Genomic DNA, 18,750 nt, shown 5'->3' on the forward strand with positions numbered 1-18,750 from the left:
ACACCAATGACCTGGGACTTGAATTGGACTTGAACCGGTTTACTTGAAAAGACTTGATATTTCACCCCAAATCTAAAATTTAACACGCATATTATATAGAAAGTGTGCACCATTAATTCAGTTCATTCATTCATTTATTCAAACCACACTCCGTACGTATGTGTGCGTGAGCTGTAGCACAGCCAATCAAATTAACCAGATTTTAAAAACAAACAAACAAACAAAAAAAAAACGCTCAAAAATGCTGCGAGTAGTTATTTTTTTTCAGGTACATAAACTATGAAGTAGTCAACAAAAAACTGAAATGCAATATGCAAAACATGCAAGAAGAGAATCACAGGCAGAGATGGAACAACTTCCAACTTTGTCCGACAGTTGAAGTTGCATAATGAATGGTGGTGCTTCTCTTTTGCTACGATGAGATAGCTGACTTCATCTAACTAGCAAATGTTGTCCAGGCTACGTTGGTGATACTGTTTTTTTTACTGTGTATGATATTTTTGTCATGCGATTTTAAAGCCGGTCCTACAAGCGCATCCAAGAATAACATGCAGCTTATCTCAGAACTGTCAGTGAAAATTATTCTTGGAGCTAAGTTTAATTGAGCTGCATTTTATAGAGGTGCAATTTCACAATTTGTGTATATTTTCTAAGTTCAGTATTTCATCATGTGTTGAGAAAAACAGATTTAAAAATTGCATGGTCTAATATTTACATTTAGCATATAACTGCAACATTCTTTTTTTTTCTTTTTTTTTTAAAGACTCGAAAGGACTTGAAATTCAAAGTTTCAGACTTGTGACTTTACTCGGACTTTTACACCAGTGACTCGACTCTGACTTGCCTGACATTACTTGAGACTTGAATTGTGACTTAACGATAAAGACTTGAGACTTACTTGAACAATGACTTGGTCCCACCTCTGCTGAACACATCCTCCAAAAATGTTCTATTTATATTGTGGTGTGACAGGATACATGATGTTTGTCATTTGACAAAAAATTTGCCATGTTTTTTTTTTATTCTTTATGTTTTGGTGTCTGACTGTGATATTTTTACCTGTAGTTCCTCTCTGTGACCACACGAAGGCAGTAAACACAGTTTCTCCCTGCTGACGTCAGTATTTCTATCAGTTTAATATCTGCGTTTACATACTGTAACATTACCCCACTGAAGAACACTAGTGTTGAAACACTGCAGTAAATGTGTCATAAAGACAGTATATTGTATTTGAGTTGTAGTTACTGACAATGACCAGTGGAGGGCAGTGAATGGTCCATTTCATCCTCAGAAATATGAGGCTGTTGGTATCAGTGTTGTTGATGAGCCATCAGTACAATTAAAACACAATATTAATATAAAATAATTTGATAATTTAAACACCCATGAAAGAATGATTAAAGTAACATCATGTAGTTTGTTCATTTATTTATTTGTTTAGTTTTAATAACACAAAAAAAGCTCCCTGACAAAATGGGAACACATAAACAAAGTTCCTTCAGAGATGGTGGAAATGATCATGTAATGTTGTCTTCACGAGTAAGCGAACAAAAAGAGATTAAAAACATCTAATCAGTGAAAGAAAATCCATAAATCAGTAAATAAAAAAACTAAAACATGTAAAACATGAACAACTCGAAGTGTTGTGCAAACACAGACAGAAACAGTTCGACTTACAGGTTTGTATGTGATATTTACTCAAAATAAGTCTAAGGTTAACGGTGCATGAATATATTTAGCATTAGGGTTCTCCTTCAAAGTTAAATGAGATATTAGTTTTGTTGGAGCTTCATAAAACAAAAAAGTTTCACTGTTGTGAAACATTTAAGACTCGTTTTTTTATTTGGACACTGAACAGGCTCATGATAAAACAAAACTGAAGTCCAGAGAAACAAAATAATGTGAAAATGTTTTTTAACAGTTTGTTAATTCATCATTCAAGGCACTGCAGCTCAGTGATTCCTCCTTGATATCACAGTTGGTCACCTCTGTTTCAGAGAAATACAACATATTGATATTTACTGTGAAGCTTTGAGTGGAAAAAGACAGAACAACAACATATAGGTCCTGGAATAATCGTAGCTTCCATCTTTAAAGGACTGAAGGGGAAGACGTTTACAAGGAATCATTTAAAACAGTTTAAAACATCAACTGATTGAATCCATGAATCTGAAATTCCGAGTGAAAGAGACAGACAGAACTATCTGTTCAACAGTCAGAGTGTTTCTCTAACAGGAGGACACTCTTTACACACTAAATCACAAATTTAGGCTGAAAAATTGTACCTTTTTTTTCAAAAGCACTTTTAAAATTTTTGAATGCAAACTTTATTTTCCTTGAAACAAGGAAAGAGCAGTTTATTAATCTTTCATTGATGGAGTACCCTCCAGGTCATTGTGAAAATTAAATCCTGTTGAATTGTACTGTATTTCTTTCACTTGACAGCCAATTATTAACTATACACAGACTTTGATCTAACTGTTGTGCTACATTAAAATATATTGCACTAAATGATAATGAATGTGGAATTTTATGATATTCTGGACTTTTCTTGCTTTATTTTCTCTTGCTGGATGTTTAATTTGAATTGAATACCCCTACCTCATCCTAAACTGTACACAAATTCACTGAGGAAGTAGGAAACAAGACTGTAAATCCAGGATAAAGAGGTTCAGTGAATGTGGTGTTGAAGGTGTGGAGGTGGATCAGAGTGTCAGAGGAGACTCTGTAGAAGGACAGAGTGCCAGCAGGACAGTCCACATACACTGCTACTCTGTTAGAGACAGAGGAGGACGAGGAGGAGGAGGAGATGGATGTTTTTTTATTATTGTGCCAGACAAAATAACAACCATCATCTGAACAGCTCAAACTCCAGGACTGATCATTCTCTCCAAACACACAGTGTTCTCTGTCTCCTCTCCTGTTGATTGCTCTGTAACTTACTGATATGTTAACTCCTCCTCTACACTCGACCTCCCAGTAACAACGACCAGTCAGACCATCTGTGCACAGCAGCTGAGGCCAATAATCAAATCTGTCAGGATGATCAGGATATGGCTGACCGTCCACCAGACGTGTCACCTTCCTGTTGTCTTCAGACAGTTTGAGGTGTGTGTGCACTGTGTTTGTGTCGATTTCGAGTTGACAGGAATCTGATGGAGAGAACAAACACAATCCAGCTGCAGTTATTGATCCGTCATGTGTTCATTGATTGACACTTTGATGATGACTCCTGACATCAGAGATGTCATGTGACAGTTTGAAGATGGTTGAATGTGAGCTGCTTTGTTTTCATGAGTCACATTAAAAACACACTTACACTTCCTCAGACCTGGTCTCAACCATCGGACTCCAGTAGGCTCCACCCTGAAAGGAGGAGGGGTTTAGACCAGCACAGTCTCTTTCAGCATGCACACATGGACATTACATTGCTCCCATACACATATTGTTAAGTTTTTATTTTTTAATTTTAAATTGCATTATTTAGTTCATTTAAATCAAACTGAGGTTCATTTTCTCCATTGGAACAGTCAAACATTTTGACACATGAAAATGTCTCTAAAGTCCCTTCCTGTGGTTGTTTTTTTTGCTTTTATTATGTTTCTTAAATATAACCTAGTCAAATAAGTTTAGATATTGCATAAGTAATCAGATTTTCAACCTGACATTTTGGTATATTTTATTACTGATTAAATGAATCAAGAAGCCTCTCCCTACCTGAGAGTTTCCAGTCTCAGCTGCTCTAATAGTTTTACTCCTGCCTCTTCTGGATGATTGTAAGTCAAGTCCAGCTCTCTCAGATGGGAGCGGTTGGCCTTCACAACTGATACCAGAGAGGTACAACCATATTTTGTGATCAGGCACCCTGTCAGCCTGAAAAAACAACATGTGACAGATACTGTTAGAAAACAGCATGGCAGCTAAATACAAAGTGTATTCTTTATATGGCACTGTTAGGAGAAACAAAGTCGCTTTGATCTAGAATCTAACGTCACCAAGAGCCAGATCATTTGATGGTCACGAAAATGATGAATCTAAGGAGAATTGAATTCCAAGAAAACCCAAAAAATCTAGTAAAGAAAAAGCAACATGCTAGTCCATTTTGCTGAAATTTCATTGCAGTAACTCAAAATGGTACTCTGTAGTGTGCGCTTGAGAGCATGTCTGACAATATCAGGTTTTAGATATTTGTTCAGGGGGATCTCCTCCCAGATCTGGACCAGGGTGTCACTGAGCTGCAAGTCATGGTGCCGTTGTCTTGCTTGTAGAGGTCCTTGCATCGCTCAGTGGATATGCCCCCCAAGAATATCACTGACACAGCACCAAAATGATCATGCTGAATGATGTTACATGCATAATGTTCTCTGTCATTTCTACAGACCCCTTTCATGGATTTTACACTTGCATAGGGAGAACTTGCCCAATCTACAAATACCAATCGGGCTTCTCATGCACACTTTGTAGGTTCCAATTTGTTCATTTCATTTATAGTAAAGCAGCTGAAACAACAACCCCCTCTGCTACTTAACTGACCTGGATTCTGCTGTACTCGAGCAGAGAACTGATCAGTATTAACTAGTTCATTTAGTAGGTCTGAAAGCAAATGGTACTTAGACAAAAGAGGTCAGTTTGATTTGGTGAGAAGGCAGTTTCCAGAATATTTAGGACACTTCTCAGTGTGCAAGGGACAAGCTACAAACCAGAACAGCTCTTCAGTCTCTCTTCCTATCCTCAAGAAGTAGACTGACTGAACTCAGGGGAATTGAATCCAGAGAACAATCCAACAGGAGTTGGTAAGAGTGGGTTGGGCTGGCTTAGAGTTGGTTCCAGTTGATCCAGAGTAGTCTAAACAGTTTAAGTACGGAGCTTATTTGTAGAGGAGAAAAGTGTGTCTGCCAGAGGACTCCAGGAACCATGCCTGCCACTGAAAAACATTGGTTGATACCACTCATATTCACACTCACACAAGCAGGGTAGAGAAAAGTTAGAGCAGTAAGGAAGAAAGAGAAAGAGAGGAGGGGGCTATACCTGGAGGACAGGGTAACCATGAGAAGTTGTACATTTTAAAATCGCTGACCTGAGTGTTTCCAGTTTACAGTGTGGATTATCCAGTCCAGAAGACAATATGCTCATTCCAGAGTCCGTAAGGTCATTGTCACTCAGGTCCAGCTCTCTCAGAATAGAGTATGAAGCGCTGAGAACTGAGGACAGAATTTCACAGCTTCTCTTTGAGAGGTTACAGTTGCTCAATCTGATTGGAGAGTAATGAAAAAGAAAAACATAAATCGTCTTACCTGAATTCTTGAAAATACATAACAGGGCTCTAGAGTGCGACCAATTTGGTCGCAAATGATTGCGGTGTTAAGCGATGCGGTTGAAAAATTTGAGTGCGCCTAACTTTTGTGCCGGTGCGCCCGTGGCAAAAAGTTATTCTAGAGCCCTGCATAATCTATGGACATTATCATCCCTCTTGCATGCCAAGTCCTTCTCAATTCACATAACTGAGAAAATGCTAATGATGAAAAATGATACTCGGTGCTGTACAAATGCAAATAGAATGGTTAAGTTCAAACTACTCCAGACTTTGCACATGTAAAGAACAAAATATGTGAATCTAAATATGGCATTGTAAAATCGAAATTATTATTTATGGAAGGGAAATTGAAACATTTGGCTGATAGGCACATAGATCTGACAAATATGATCTGACCTGAGTGTTTCCAGTTTACAGTATGGAATTTCCAATCCAGCCAACAGCAGCTTCAATCCTGAATCCTGCAGTTTATTGTTACTCAAGTCTAGAGATCTCAGTTCACAGTCTTCTAATTTTAGAGAAGAGGATAGAGCTTCACAGCTTCTATGTGACAGGTTGCAGCTACTGAGCCTGAAGAGACAACAATAATAAAATAGACCAATTCAGTGCAATTCAATTCAGCTTTATTTATATAACAGCAAATCACAACAGCAATTGCCACTTTTATATTATAAGGCGAAGACCCTACAATAACACAGATAAAACAGAGAAAACCCCAACAATCATATGACTCTCTTTAAGGAAGCATTTTGACGAGAGTGGTAAGGAAAAACTTCCTCTTTTCTGTGTTTTTTTTTAAAAGGAAAAACTCCCTTTTAACAGAAAGAAACCTCAGGGAGAACCAGCTAGAGATTGATAATAACAAATTATTAAATGCAGAGTGGTGTATAAACACATGATACGTGAAAAGGGTTGAAAGAAGGAGAAACACTCAGTGCATCATGGGAATCCCCTGCCAGCCTAGACCTATTGCAGTGTAACTAAGGGGGGACTCAGGGTCACGTGATCCAGCCCTAATTACAGTGGCTTGCAAAAGTATTTGGCCCCCTTGAACTTTTCCACATTTTGTCACATTACAGCCACAAACATGAATCAATTTTATTGGAATTCCACGTGAAAGACCAATACAAAGTGGTGTACACGTGAGAAGTGGAACAAAAATCATACATGATTCCAAACATTTTTTACAAATAAATAACTGAAAAGTGGGGTGTGCGTAATTATTCAGTCCCCTTTGGTCTGAGTGCAGTCAGTTGCCCATAGACATTGCCTGATGAGTGCTAATGACTAAATAGAGTGCACCTGTGTGTAATCTAATGTCAGTACAAATACAGCTGCTCTGTGACGGCCTCAGAGGTTGTCTAAGAGAATATTGGGAGCAACAACACCATGAAGTCCAAAGAACACACCAGACAGGTCAGGGATAAAGTTATTGAGAAATTTAAAGCAGGCTTAGGCTACAAAAAGATTTCCCAAGCCTTGAACATCCCAAGGAGCACTGTTCAAGCGATCATTCAGAAATGGAAGGAGTATGGCACAACTGTAAACCTACCAAGACAAGGCCGTCCACCTAAACTCACAGGCCGAACAAGGAGAGCGCTGATCAGAAATGCAGCCAAGAGGCCCATGGTGACTCTGGACGAGCTGCAGAGATCTATAGCTCAGGTGGGGGAATCTGTCCATAGGACAACTATTAGTCGTGCACTGCACAAAGTTGGCCTTTATGGAAGAGTGGCAAGAAGAAAGCCATTGTTAACAGAAAACCATAAGAAGTCCTGTTTGCAGTTTGCCACAAGCCATGTGGGGACACAGCAAACATGTGGAAGAAGGTGCTCTGGTCAGATGAGACCAAAATGGAACTTTTTGGCCAAAATGCAAAACGCTATGTGTGGCGGAAAACTAACACTGCACATCACTCTGAACACACCATCCCCACTGTCAAATATGGTGGTGGCAGCATCATGCTGTGGGGGTGCTTCTCTTCAGCAGGGACAGGGAAGCTGGTCAGAGTTGATGGGAAGATGGATGGAGCCAAATACAGGGCAATCTTGGAAGAAAAACCTCTTGGAGTCTGCAAAAGACTTGAGACTGGGGCGGAGGTTCACCTTCCAGCAGGACAACGACCCTAAACATAAAGCCAGGGCAACAATGGAATGGTTTAAAACAAAACATATCCATGTGTTAGAATGGCCCAGTCAAAGTCCAGAGCTAAATCCAATCGAGAATCTGTGGCAAGATCTGAAAACTGCTGTTCACAAACGCTGTCCATCTAATCTGACTGAGCTGGAGCTGTTTTGCAAAGAAGAATGGGCAAGAATTTCAGTCTCTAGATGTGCAAAGCTGGTAGAGACATACCCTAAAAGACTGGCAGCTGTAATTGCAGCAAAAGGTGGTTCTACAAAGTATTGACTCAGGGGGCTGAATAATTACACACACCCCACTTTTCAGTTATTTATTTGTAAAAAATGTTTGGAATCATGTATGATTTTCGTTCCACTTCTCACGTGTACACCACTTTGTATTGGTCTTTCACGTGGAATTCCAATAAAATTGATTCATGTTTGTGGCTGTAATGTGACAAAATGTGGAAAAGTTCAAGGGGGCTGAATACTTTTGCAAGCCACTGTATATCCTTTGTCAAAAAGGAAAGTCTTAAACCTAATCTTAGAAGTAGAGATAGTGAACTATCTCTACTTCCAAACTGTTAGCTGGTTCCACAGAAGAGGGGCCTGAAATCTGAAGGCTCTGCCTCCCATTCTACCTTTAAACACTCTGGGAACCACAAGTAAGCCTGCAGTCTGAGAGCAAAGAGCTCTAATGGGGTGATATGGTACTATTAAGAGAAGATGGGCCTTAATTATACAAGACCTTGTATGTGATTATAAAGATTTTAAATTTGATTTTGGATTCACCAGGGAGCCAATGAAGAGACTCAATATCAGAGAAACATGCTCTCTCTTTCTAGTCCCTGTTAGTACTCCTACTGCATTTTGGATCAACTGGAGGCTTTTCAGGGAGTTTATAAGAAAACCTGATAATAACACATACAATTTTGTGTTCTGTTAGAGACAGGCATGTGTTTAAAAATAATTGATGATTTCATGATAACTTACAGAGCGTTTTTGGAGGCTTTGACCACTGGCAGCAGCCGCAGAAGAGTCTCCTCTGAAGCAGAGTATTTCTTCAGGTCAAACACATCCAGATCTTTTTCTGATGACAGTAAGATGAAAACCAGAGCTGACCACTGAGCAGGAGACAGTTTATCAGTGGAGATACTTCCTGAGCTCAGGGACTGTTTGATTTCCTCCACTAGAGAATGATCATTCAGTTCATTAAGACAGTGGAACAGGTTGATGCTTTTCTCTGTAGATAGATTCTCATTGAGTTTTTTCTTGATATATGTTTTCTGGTTGAACTGTGAACTACTTCTCAACCGTGTAAGCAGGGATGCTAGTAGAGTCTGATTGGTCTGTGAACTTCTTTCGGTTGTTGTCAGCAGGCCTCGTAGGAGGGTCTGATTGGTTGGCATTGAAAGACCCACAAGGAATCGGAGGAACAAGTCCAGGTGTCCATTTGGACTCTGTAAGGCCTTATCCACAGCACTCTGGTAGAAATGTGTTTTTTCAGACCTACTGGAGATTGTTTGTGCTTCTTCCAGCAAATTGACATCAGAGTTGATGAAGGTCAGACTGACATGAAGAGCAGCCAGAAACTCCTGAACACTCAGATGGACAAAGCAGAACACCTTGTCCTGGTACAGTCCTCTCTCCTCTTTAAAGATCTGTGTGAACACTCCTGAGTACACTGAGGCTTCTCTGATATTGATGCCACACTCTGTCAGGTCTGATTCATAGAAGATCAGGTTTCCTTTCTGCAGCTGCTCAAAAGCCAGTTTTCCCAGAGCCTCAACCATCTTCCTGCTCTCTGGACTCCAGTGTGGATCTGTCTCAGCTCCTTCATCATACTTGACCTTCTTCACTTTGGCCTGAACCACCAGGAAGTGGATGTACATCTCAGTCAGGGTGTTGGGCAGCTTTCTCACCTCTGTGGTTCTCAACATTTCCTCCAGAACTGTAGCAGTGATCCAGCAGAAGACTGGGATGTGACACATGATGTGGAGGCTTCGTGATGTCTTGATGTGAGAGATGACCCTGCTGCCCTGCTTCTCATCTCTGAATCTCTTCCTGAAGTACTCCTCCTTCTGTGGGTCAGTGAACCCTCTGATCTCTGTCACCATGTCAACACACTGAGGAGGGATCTGATTGGCTGCTGCAGGTCGTGTGGTTATCCAGAGATGAGCAGAGGGAAGCAGGTTCCCTCTGATGAGATTTGTGAGCAGGACATCCACTGATGTGGACACTGCAACATCAGTCAGAAACATATTGTTGTTGAAATCCAGAGGAAGTCGACACTCATCCAGACCATCAAGAATGAACATAACCTGGAAGTCTTCAAATCTGCAGATTCCTGATTCTTTAGTTGTGGTTATAAAGTGATGAACAAGTTCCACCAAGCTGAACTTTTTATCTTTCAGTACATTCAGCTCTCTGAAAGTGAATGGAAATATAAACTGGATGTCCTGGTTCGCTTTGTCTTCAGCCCAGTCCAGAATGAATTTCTGTGTTAAGATTGTTTTCCCAATGCCAGCCACTCCCTTTGTCAGCACTATTCTGTTTGTTTGATCTCTTCCACTTGAGGCATTAAAGAATTCTCCATGTTTGATTGTTCTTTCTGGTCTGTCTGGTTTCCTGGATGCTGTTTCAATCTGTCTGACCTCATGTTCATCATTGACCCCTGCAGTCCCTCCCTCTGTGATGTAGAGCTCTGTGTAGATCTGATTTAGAAGGGTTGGGTTTCCTGCTTTAGCGATCCCCTCAAATACACACTGGAACTTCTTCTTCAGCAAAGTTTTAAGATCATGTGTACAAATTGGAGCAAACATTTCTGAAAACACATAAGAAACAACTTAAGTTATTGTACAGCAAAGAGGAAGTGATGAATACACTAGCCATCAAACACCTGGGTAGTAGACAGATGTGTGATTACTGAACTTATGCACAAGCTTCATTTGTGTCTTCAGCTTCCAGAATCCAACCTGCAACCTTTCACTTGCCAAGTAAATGTATAAAACACTACACTATGGGATTATTCTCTTGAACTATTAGAAAATTTCTCATTTTTCCAGCAGATAAGATCTTTAGAGAAATACTCTTACTGCTCTGCAGTCGGTCAGCCAGCTCTTCCTGCTTCATTGTCCTCAGGAAGTGCAGTGCGATCTTTAGGAAGGGTTCTCTGCTTCTCTGCTGTTCATTCACCCCAAACACTTTCTCATCCTTCTTCTGACTCTCAAATGGTTCCATGTAGTCTGGAACCAGAACTCTTTGGATCGTCTTCAGCTCATTCTTCACAAAAGTGATAATGTTTTCCTCCAGTAGCTGGAACAGAATACTATATGATTCACATGATCATACTGAAATCTCGGAGCCAAAAATTGGATCAATGTTAGACACACTGTCCTTACACTAGTCTAAAAGATGCAGCATAGAGATCACTGAGAACAAAATAGAAAATAGCAAAAGTAGTTTTTGCACATGTACTGACCATAAATATTGAGTTAAGTTTTATGTGGTGATGCTGCTGGCCAGACTGATCACTGGAAACCTCTGAGCTCTCCTTGTTCACCCTGTGGAGAAATCATGAAGACTTGGCTCATGTTATGCCTCTCCACACAAAAAAAAACAGAAATAAATTAAAACTGCAAGAAGCGATGAAACTGACTGTGCCCATTAGATTGTGTATAAGAAAACCAACTACATCTTATTTTGCTGTATATTGTCTGGATCCAAAATTTTAAATTTCATATGTGATTTTATCAGTTAATATTGATTTCCCGGTGCCTGGAGGTAACATTAAGCATTAGCTAATATTGGCTTGTAGATGTCTCTGGACTCAGAATACCATCTTATATGTTAAATTTGGGATAGGCTGGACAAAGTACATTTAAAATATGACAGTTTAATCTCCTCTGGCAAATGATCAAAGTTTGACAATCCGTCGTGGACATACCCTTCTATGAAAACTCAAAAGCTTTACAATTTAGCATCACCAAAGCCTTTAGATTAAGCATGTTGATTCATTCCAATCTCTAGGAGAAGTTTGATAAGTACAAGACCAGAAAATGGCAAAAATGGAACCAAAACTTGCATCTTAGATTGAAAATGACTGACTTCCTGTTATGTTTAAAATAGTGCTGTCAATAGATAAAAAAAAAAATTAACTAATTAATCTCACAATTTTCTGTAATTAATCGCGATTAATCGCAATTACTTGATCAATAGCCTGGCTGCAATTACACTTTTTCAACTTTATATTTAAGCTTGTAACTGACATTTATGCAATATAAAGAAGTAAATGGAGAATAAACACAAAGAATGTATGCTTAAATTCAAAGAGAATTTAAATAGTTTTCTTCTGTCTTTTAGCACAGTTTCTCTCCTGTGAAATACAACTTTTTAAAAAACGTATATAGTAACAGTATACACTAATATATAATATATATTAGTGCTCTCAAACAATCACAGTTTTTAATCAGATTTATCACAGGGTTACTGTGGATTAATTTTGATTAATCACAATTAAATCTCATTCATTTTTAATCTATATTAATTGCATTTCATTTTGCATGAGCAAAAAAAGCAACATCCCCGGCTAAGGTATGCTTCGCGTCAATGTGATATTTTAAGCTGGAAGTGCTTCGGTGAAAAGATAATTCCTTCTTGCACAATGTGCATAATACTTTATGTTGGTCGACTCTTCCATCTGGTTATTTTTTAATACTCAAATTTCCCATCGAGAGGGCCAATGTGTGTTTATCATCTTCCATATTGAGTTGATTGGTTCAGCTGCCCGTCACTACCAGATCAACTGCCCATTTGCACATGTACGAAGATAACTCTACTTGGGCAAACTGTCTGAAATGCGTTGACAGAAACATTTGAGGGATTTTGAAGCATTCTGCACTCCAGATGTGTTAATAGCATTAAATTTTTTTATCGCGTTAATCGTGATGACGGCTTAATCTGCGTTAACGTGTTAATTTTGACAGCACTAGTTTAGAGTATTGATCCAAAAGGGTTTTTTTCTTGAGCTATTACATCAGGCTATCAAATTTCATATATGCAGATGAAACAGTTTCGTGGATGCCTCATTGAGATCCTGTAGGTGGTGCTGTAAACCCAATTTAGCATCTCCACCATTAGGCCCAATTAACACAAAAGCTTCATCATGTCAGAGGTTTTAAGTTATGATTTTTTAAAGCTTTCCTAACTCCTTGACAACAACTTCTCCTGGGGAGTCATTATGATGCCACCAGGGCAATGAAAAGTTTTCATTTTCATCATCAATTTATTTAGACCACTATTGGGGTGGTTGTGATCAACTTGTGAAAACCCCCCCAAATATTCCTAATAGATAGCACTCTAACTATCGATCAGTATTGGCCAGTGTTGGGGAGTAATGGAGTACATGTACCGCCGTTACGTATTTAAAATACAAAATATGAGTAATTGTATTCTGTTACAGTTACCGTTTAAAAGGGTGGTATTCAGAATACAGTTACTTTGTTGAAATAAATGGATTACACGGTGGTCGTTTCCTGTTTCATATATTAGGCTATGCTCTCTCTATTTTTGGTAATTCCACCCTGGTGGAAACCTAAACAAAAGGTTTAGGGCAGGGAAAATCATCACAGACCCCTCACACCCTGGACACAGACTTTTTGATCTGCTGCCCTCTGGCAGACGGTACAGAAGCCTGCAGACCAGGACCACCCGACACAGGAACAGTTTCTTTCCCCTCGCCATCTCCCTTCTAAACAGTTGACCTGTCACACTGCTCCCACTGCAAGACTGCAACTGCACCTTATGTACATTCTGTAGTATTCATTCCACCTCTTTTCATTTCTGTATTTTATGTATATAAGTTTAGATTAGTTATTTATAGTTGGTTTACACAGCTTTGTGTATGTATGTGTATGCATGTGTAATGTATATATAGACACGTGTGTGTGTGTGTGTGTGTGTGTGTGATTTACATTGCTGTGCTTGAGAGCCACCATCTACCAGAACCAAATTCCTTGTATTTGTCTGCACACATACTTGGCCAATAAACACGATTCTGATTCTGATTCTGAAAACGCGCATTAAGAGGCTCTAATGCCTGCGTCCCAATCTCGCGGCCCATGTTACCTCTACTTGCAGCCTGCATAGTGACGTGAAGAAATATTAAAAAAAAATTATTCAGAAAAATTATTTAATAAGAAGGCAATAGACAAAGTGTTACAGGCATCGGCCTAAAGAATGTAGCCTCATGGGCAGTGTAGTCTGTGCTGCAGGGAGAAAGGACTGCCTTACCCGTTATGTGTCTGTGAGAGCAAGAGAGGGAGAAATAGGACAGTCGAAAAGTATGAGTTGTCACCCACCAGAAACGGGAGATGGAAGCATATAAATATAATAATAACCACTGCAGCCAAAAAGAGTGCCTGACAAGCCCAGTTGTAAGTAAACTATTAAGACTCGACTGTACACCGTGTTCGTGTTTTCCTCCGAAACAATAAGTTCCTTTGGAGCAGCCTTTCAACGCATCTCTCTGTCTCTCACGAGGAAAGTTGACCCAGACAACAAAGTAAAGCTAGTTTTTGGCTACGAGCTGGACACGGAACCCGATTTATTAGCCAGAGGTCCCTTTACTACAGTTTTACGCCTTAACGGTTCTGAGCTGCGGACCTGTTTTATATACGCACGAAATAGTTTTCTATACGAGATCGCTTCAGTAACCTTGAGTAAAAGTAATAAATCACACAGCAATAGTACATTCATGTAGCTGTAAAAAGCATGATAATATATTAAGTAATCCAAAGTATTCAGAATACGTTACTCTCATTGAGTAATGTAACGGAATACGTTACAAAATACATTTTGGGGCATATATTCTGTAATCTGTAGTGGGATACATTTTAAAAGTAACCTTCCCAACACTGGTATTGGCACATAGATCTGTTCAGGTCAAGACTCTTATCAAACGTAAAATATAGGGCAGATAGGACAAGGTGTATTAGAGTTACAAGATTTTCATGCTTCATGGCTTTAAAGTTCGCCATGCCACCAGTGTCATGCCCTTTGACAAAAACTCAGTTTTCAAAATAAAGTAACGCCAACTCCTCAAGTGTTTTCTGACCAAAATATAGATTTTAGTTGGATGTGGTATCTCAAAGTTTAAAGCATGTCTTTAAAAAAAAATCTTTAAATATTTCCATACACACAGACACACCCTTTAACAAAAACACAATTAGGATGTGTAGTTTATAAATATGAAATTGATTGGATAAAATCCCTATGAGGAAAGTAATACCTGAAAATCACAAAAAACAGCACAAAAATTTTTCATTAAGTTCAAGATGGCAGATTTTATGTTGGGTTTAAAGCAGGGGTAGGCAACTCCAGGCCTTGAGTGTCGGTGTCCTGCAGGTTTTAGATATTACCCTGGGTCAACACACCTGAATCAAATGATTAGTTCATTACCAGGCCTCTGGAGAACCTCAAGAAATGTTGTGGAGGCACTTTAGCAATTTGAATCAGCTGTGTTGGATCAAGGACACATTTAAAACCTGCAGGACACCGGCACTTGAGACCTGGAGTTGCCTACCCCTGGTTCAGAACATGACTCCAAGAGGATTCTTGGTGTTTCTTGGTTACACATGTGTACCAAATCTCAAAAATGTATGAAAAGCACAACTGTGGAGCTTATCTTTTTGAAGGGGGCACCACAGAGTCATTTTCTTGCGACCATGTGCTAGACCCATAAACTGTTTAAATTAGAGATGGCACAATATCACTTTTTTTTTTATGTCCGATGCCGATACCAATATCATAAATTTGGATATCTGCCGATACTGATATAAATCCGATATAGCGTATTTTACAATCAATAAAACGTTTTTTTTTTAAAATATCTTGCTGCATTTTGTATAAGTTCATACTCAAGTTTAAAAAAACAAAACAAAACTAAAGCTATTCTGTTATACTTGTAATGAAAAAAATACACTGCACCCAAAATATTTCATAGTTCAGCAAAACTGATCAATCTAATAAACTTAAACCTGCTCCATCCTTCCTATTCTGGTTTTTTAAAGAGTACTTAGCAGAAATATTAAGCAACCTAACTAATAGGGTTGCAAACTCCCAGCAAAAAGAAAAAAAATAGAGAACCACCCCCTGCCCTCCGCCTCATAACCCTTAATTGACGTAATCGACTTTAATTTAATGCACGTGTTTAAAAAAAATGCACAGAAATGGTTATTTTTCTACAATAATTAAATAGATTCAACATCTTTCTTCAACAGAATTGCAGACTGCACAGATGGTATCTTCCCAAAGGAAAAAGTACTATAGCTTACTAAGTTATAAATTTGACTTAATAGTTACTATATACAGTAATGGACTTCTGTACATTTTACATCAGATGAAAACTTTGGTTGTAAGATTCAGATAATTATTTATTAAAAGCTAGACATGACAATTAGAAAGAAAAGTATGTCTTTGTGCCCCCCTGGCAAAACTTTGCTAGATCCGCCCCTGCACAGTTACCAGCTGTCAGCTACGTAGAAAAGGATCCTGGTGTAGAAAGTAATATTAAATAAATTCTAACAACAAGTGTAAATGTGCTGCTGTTGTGTATCTGCTGGTTTCCTCTTTCTGGCGCAAAGTGGCGATAAACAAACAAGAGAGACGGAGTTGCGACAGAAAAGCCGATCAGCTGATCATTGATCAGTTTCATGATTGAAGTAGCAACAGGAGAGGGAGGGAGAGAGAAGAGGCAGTCGCTCCATATATCGGTTGTTAAGCTTAACATAAAAATGCTTTACAAACATTCAGAGATGAACTTACACACTTGCTTTACTTCTCTGGGATACCTTTCTCTGAGATTAAATGCCGGTTTCGTAGCGAGGCTCCAAAAGCTCAACCAGACCACCGACAGGTCTCGCACAGCCACAGCCGCTCTATCACGTGACGCACACTGCTCCGACGTGCTAAGGTTATGAGCTGAGTTACGCCATGTTGCAAGTTTTGTGAGGTGCTTTTGTGATATTTAATGGATTGGATTACATTTTTTTATTTCTCTCCGATATCCGATCCAGTAATTTAGGTCACTATCGGGCCGATACTGATACATAATATCGGATCGGTCCATCTCTAGTTTAAATTTCCACCAGAACTTTGAGAAGTTTTTAAGCATGCTTGAGCTCTAAAATAAGCCATTCTTTTTTGTAAATACTACTACTGCCACTACTACTCCTAATAAACGGAGCAGATGCAGTGTGACCTTTGCAATGTCAGTGCTCAGGCCTTGATGACACATAAGTATCCTGTTTATCTTGTTATCATGTCAAAATGTGAGGCTGCTTTGGGGCTTGATGTCTATTTCTTCTCTGGTTCTTGTGTTGACACTTTTAGAAGATGAAACCAGGTAAGAGAATACGCACTTTATGTATTAAAAAAAAATGTGATAAGCACATAGCTCACATTAAATCTGCCCACACAAAGACTTGAGCTAAAGGTCCATGAAGTGATGTGTGGAAATGATCACTGAGTCATATCATTGTGGTAGTAAAGGTTTAGTTGTCCTGCTGATGCCACTGAGAACCACCAACAGAGTCTAGAGCTGTTTGGAGCCTTCAGCTCAGTTTGGTTTATTGACAAATACCTCATACATCATAAAGCTTTCACATGCTTCCCATGCCATGTTTCTGGAAAAAAAAACCTCACTCAAGACTTCATACTACATTTGATTATAGACACGTGAAAAGCTGATCTGGCATTAACCCTGTTTGAAAGTTTACTGAAAAAATAAACATATATACAGATATAGATTACCTTTCCACATCAGAGTATTGTCCTTTAAAATCAGCACCAATACTCTTTGACCAGTCACTCTTTAAGGACACACAGCTGGGTTCAGCTCCAGGTTGGTTCCTGTGAATAATGATGGAGCAGTGATGTGAGTGCTGAGCTGTGACATGGAGAAGAGTCATGGACAGTTAGAGATGGTCATCTCACCTCTGAGCTTTGGTCTGGCTCTCATGTTCCCCACACAGAGTGGTTTTAGAGGGAGGGGCTCCCTCCTCTCTGTCCTCACACTGATCCATGCTGCTGAATCCACATCCACATCAGCTCACATACACTTTCTAGCTTCACCTGCAGAGGAAACACAAATCATTCATGTGCACATCAACTGAAATCCTCCCTCTGCAGTGTATGTTGTCCAAACACTGAGATGAACCAGAAAACCAGCAGTGTCAGACAGCAGTGTGAGGCAGAGGAAGCTGCCATCAGCTGCTCTACTTCTACTATCAGTCCACTAGATGGCGCCATGAAGCACACACGATGCTTCCACTGACACACACTGATTCACTGTGACTGGAAGTTTTATTCAATTAATATTCAGTTAAAAACAGAAACAAACAAACACATGACCTCAGATCTCTGCCTCAGATTCTCTTCTTAATAAGTAAAATGACTTTTCACTCATGTTAATCTAAAACTCAACTAACAAAAGAAAAGCAACCTGTTGTTTTAGTTTGTTTTGCGAACCTTAAAGAGTTTTTATTTTTGTTTCCAGAGATATTTCATCAAAAAGAAACATACAGCGAACATAGCTTGATGATGCACATTAACTATAGAGGGAAATAATCCTCATAGAGGTCACAAATTTGTATCATATGATCTACAAGCCTGAACTATTCAAAAATTCATACACAGATTTTTTTGTGATTTTAAGCACTCACAACGTGTCTCAGTCCATGCACAAAGCAATTTGAACATTAGATACTGAAGGCTACATTAAAACTGGACTCAGTACTGCTAATACACACACACACACACATTTTTAAGGTTAACTTATCTGATATCTGATAATTTTGATAATATCTGATTATTTTCATTTTCAAAAAGATTCTTAAACCTATAATGTTAGCCAGGAAAACATTACAGGCTTCCATTACCTTAACACAGAGCTTCACATGGAGAAAATCATCTGGGACACCAAGTTCAGGAATGTGAAGTGAAACTTTTAAAAGGAAGGAAATGCTTTCTGTAAAGTTCTAAATGAGCAACATCCGAAGCCCACTCACATGCCCTCTGTACTGGAATCAGAATCTGGAGATGAGGGGGATGACTCACTGACGTACTTTACCAACTCTCCAGTTGTTCAGCCAGTGCGATGGATTCACTCTTAAGGCTGTCCTAGTGTAAATGCCTGTATGATGCCTATAGGACATACCGGACACACTAGGAGAGCTGACAGGGTGGTAGAAGGGCATTAACCCAGCTGCAGGATTGGTACTTGGACCTTTGTGCAAAGAGGAACAGAAGTTACACTCT

General features: G+C 39.2%; 1 protein-coding gene across 1 annotated transcript; it reads right to left on the reverse strand.

The window, feature by feature from the left end:
• Positions 1 to 1,485: 1,485 nt before the first annotated feature.
• LOC116320513 (protein NLRC3-like) lies at positions 1,486 to 18,414 on the reverse strand. The gene is made up of 12 exons (XM_039606482.1): positions 18,372 to 18,414; positions 17,428 to 17,565; positions 17,245 to 17,343; positions 10,916 to 10,997; positions 10,530 to 10,749; positions 8,428 to 10,258; positions 5,711 to 5,884; positions 5,078 to 5,251; positions 3,718 to 3,873; positions 3,320 to 3,366; positions 2,602 to 3,152; positions 1,486 to 1,988 (listed from the first exon to the last, which is right to left on the reverse strand). The coding sequence occupies exons 2-11, from the start codon at positions 17,514 to 17,516 to the stop codon at positions 2,608 to 2,610; spliced, it is 3,417 nt and encodes a 1,138-aa protein (XP_039462416.1). The 5' UTR covers positions 17,517 to 17,565; positions 18,372 to 18,414; the 3' UTR covers positions 1,486 to 1,988; positions 2,602 to 2,607.
• Between the last annotated feature and the right edge of the window lie 336 nt (positions 18,415 to 18,750).

This window comes from Oreochromis aureus, linkage group 23 (assembly GCF_013358895.1).
Source record: "Oreochromis aureus strain Israel breed Guangdong linkage group 23, ZZ_aureus, whole genome shotgun sequence".
Taxonomy (NCBI): Eukaryota; Metazoa; Chordata; class Actinopteri; order Cichliformes; family Cichlidae; genus Oreochromis; species Oreochromis aureus.